The sequence below is a fragment of the Fulmarus glacialis genome, unplaced genomic scaffold, assembly GCF_000690835.1.
Source record: "Fulmarus glacialis isolate BGI_N327 unplaced genomic scaffold, ASM69083v1 scaffold25211, whole genome shotgun sequence".
Taxonomy (NCBI): Eukaryota; Metazoa; Chordata; class Aves; order Procellariiformes; family Procellariidae; genus Fulmarus; species Fulmarus glacialis.
The window spans coordinates 3,547-6,502 of NW_009195024.1; the positions used below are offsets into that span (position 1 = coordinate 3,547).

General features: G+C 52.0%; 1 protein-coding gene across 1 annotated transcript in view; it reads right to left on the minus strand.

The window, feature by feature from the left end:
* The window catches only part of LRRC20 (leucine rich repeat containing 20), a gene marked incomplete at its 5' end in the record, with an annotated part of 5,136 nt that extends 2,204 nt beyond the window's left edge, over positions 1-2,932 (minus strand). Inside the window, 2 exons of the mRNA XM_009587976.1 lie at positions 738-754; positions 2,761-2,932. Coding sequence (XP_009586271.1) covers positions 738-754; positions 2,761-2,932 — 189 coding nt within the window. The remainder of the gene's footprint in view (positions 1-737; positions 755-2,760) is intronic.
* Between the last annotated feature and the right edge of the window lie 24 nt (positions 2,933-2,956).

Below are 2,956 nucleotides of genomic sequence, written 5' to 3' on the forward strand. Positions count from 1 at the left end.
GAGTTAAAAGACATTAATATATACATAACCACACTCCAGGCTTAAGAGCTCATTGAGATGAAAAGAGCAGTTCATGGCACTAAATGTCTCCTTTCAGAGCCCACAGACTCCAGGCAGGCATTAATTAAGCTCCTTTTACTCCTGTTTCCCTTTAGCTGGAGAATATTACCTACCATCTCCAGTTCAATATATCTTCCTAGGTGACTCAGCCCTCTTTCAGCACGGGCTTTTAATCTGGTTTAGCAACCCTGCTATCAGCTCCTTCAGCAGCACCGAGAGGGCAGAGGAGGACAGGCAGGACCAGGAATCGGCTGCAGGAGCACCAAAAATCAGATCATCTACAACCCTCCTGCTGCAGGAGAAAGCCCCAGTCCTTCCCCCCCAATCCCATCTCCCACCCACGGGCTGGAGAGCATCTTTCTCTCGCCTACCAGTCTTTTATCTGGAGCAGGGGCCTCAACTCGTTAGTGGGCTGAGCGGCGCAACCTGGGTCCCAAATTATAAAAGGCAGTGAAACGCAGCTTTTGTGCTGTTGGGGCAGCTCTTTGCCATGCTGAGCTGGCTGGAGGTGTACAGGCACTGCTGCCAGGGGAACATTCAGATACCTCAAGAGCTTCTCTAAGGATGTGCTGGCTGCTCCTCATGAGACCCTGCTGCTAAAACAGGGTCTTCAGCCAGGGGTGGTGGGTGAGTTGTATATGTATGCAGAGGGGGAAAGAGAAGATGGCATCTCCTACAGCCTGGCCTAAGACCTCTTGGGGTGAAATGAGTGTGAAGGGCTCAAATCCTACTTGGCTGTTAAAGAAAAACAAAATTTGTGCCTGTTAAATTCATGCCGATGGGCTCCCCTTAACATTCCTTCGCCTGTTGTGCCAGGCTAGTGTGAGAGGAGAAGGTAGCTGTAAATACAAGCTCATAAATAATATGTAAAACTATATTAGCGTATAAAAATGCATATATATATATATGCAAACCCATGTGCAGATAATTGGCACCGAGGCTCATCCCGCAGCCTGGCTGCAGGCTCCTAGCACGCCGTGCCTGTGAAGAACAGGGAGCTCGGTCCTTCTGCAAGCTCAGCTTTGAAGGCTTGAGGGCAATCCAGGAGATTTCACCGCGGTCCCAGAAGGTGGAACTGGGGATGAGATGCTTTTCCTTGGATGTGAAGGACTTGAGCTGCTGCAGCTCTCGGGATGTTCTGGTCCCTGGGAGGCTGTCGCGTGAATGAGCCTAGGAGGTATTGGGGAAGGTACCCAGGAGTGATGCAATTACCCAAATTTTTGTTTCCCTGGCAAAAAATTAACAGTAACATCCCTGCCTTTCTAATCTCTACCTCTTCCCTTTCCAGAAAATGCGTAAAATAGGCTAATCTTACCTATTTCTGCAGCCAGACAGCATCGTGCTCATTTCCAAAATACGTCCCTGAAATGTTTTAGCTTGAAATTGTTCATTTGTCATTATTTTTCCTGAGTCTGATAACAGCGGCCGAGGGGAGGTGACCAAGCCTGGCAGCTGGGTTTTCTAGCTGCCTTCTCCCCCAGGATTAATCCAGCTGGGTACAACCCTTGACGCATCTTTTCCTCCCTGCATGTAAGCGGGGGGGGGGAAAAAAAATGCCACAAAAAGCTGTATTCCCTTCCTGCGGCAGCCTGCTTGCACGGAACGCCAAAGAAATACGAAGTTTGAAGACTTCAGCTCCTGCATCAAGTCTGATTGAAGTTGGCCAATTAAGCTCAAACAGCGATGGAGGGGAACTAAGAGTGAGACAGCTCTCTCGGGAAGGTGGGGGAGGAAAAAGGGGATGAGAAAAAAACCCCACGTCTTTTGCTGGCTGGAAGCAGTATTTAATATCTCGCGTTTCTACAGGCACGGCCAGGGAGCAGCTGATGCTGTTAATAAAACTCGTGTTTGCGGGGAGCAGCTTTCCCAGCAGCAGCTGAAGCCATCCCAGATAAAACAGCAAAATTGAGTGGACTCGATATTCGCCTCCCCGGGGATCCGTGTGGGCTGTGGGTTTGCTCCAGCCTGGGCTCTTTGAAAGCTCGCTCCTAAATAAATCCCTTTTTATCTGCGTGCAACAGCTGCCCCTTTTGCCCAGCTTGCGGGGACTCCAAAGGCTTCAGCTTTGTGCGTGAAAGGGTTTTATCTGACTGCAGGGTCGAGCGGCTCTTACCATTCCTTTAATCTGACTTTTTTTTAGGGGATTTTGTAGTGTTACGGCTCCTATTTGCTCTGGGAAATGTTCAGGTGGGCTTGTGCCCTTACTTTGCCTGGCAGCAAACATCCCAGCCCAGCGTCCTCAGGGCCGGGTTCTGCAGTCAGGTCTATTTTTTTTTATTAAACCTGGTGATTTTTAAGTCACGGCTGGAGCTGCCTTTGACTCCCGTATCCCAGCGCGATGAATAGGGCGGCTTGAATGGGGCTTGATTCCGCTTGAATGGGGCTTGATGCCCCCTACGCCGGCGACAGCTTCGCCCCAGGAGGCAGCCTCAGCAAAAGCAAGCGGCTAACGAGGCTCTGCCCATTTAACCTCTCCCGTCTGCCCTTTCCCCTGCCAAACTCACGCTCCTTTTGCTGGATCACTAAACTTGGATGCTTGGCTGCATCCGCAGGGGATGGTGGACCACGAGCAAAGCTTCAAGCCAAGCATCCCTCCTCGCCCAGGGATGTGGATCGGCATCACCGCCGGGAAACGCGATTGCCCCGGCCTGATGCTCATCCTCACCTCCAGCGGCGGGGGGAGGAAAAGGTCCTTCTCACCTGCGATCTCGTTTTCTTCCAGGTTGATGGTTTCCAGGGCGGTGACGGCGGTCAGGGGCTCGGGGAAACGCCGAAACCTGTTGCGGGAGAGGTCGATGGCGCGGAGGTGCGGCAGGGAGGTGAGCTCCTCGGGCAGGCGGTGCAGGTAGTTGCCTGCCAGGTTGAGCTCTGGGGGGAAGAGAGGAGGGAGGTGGTG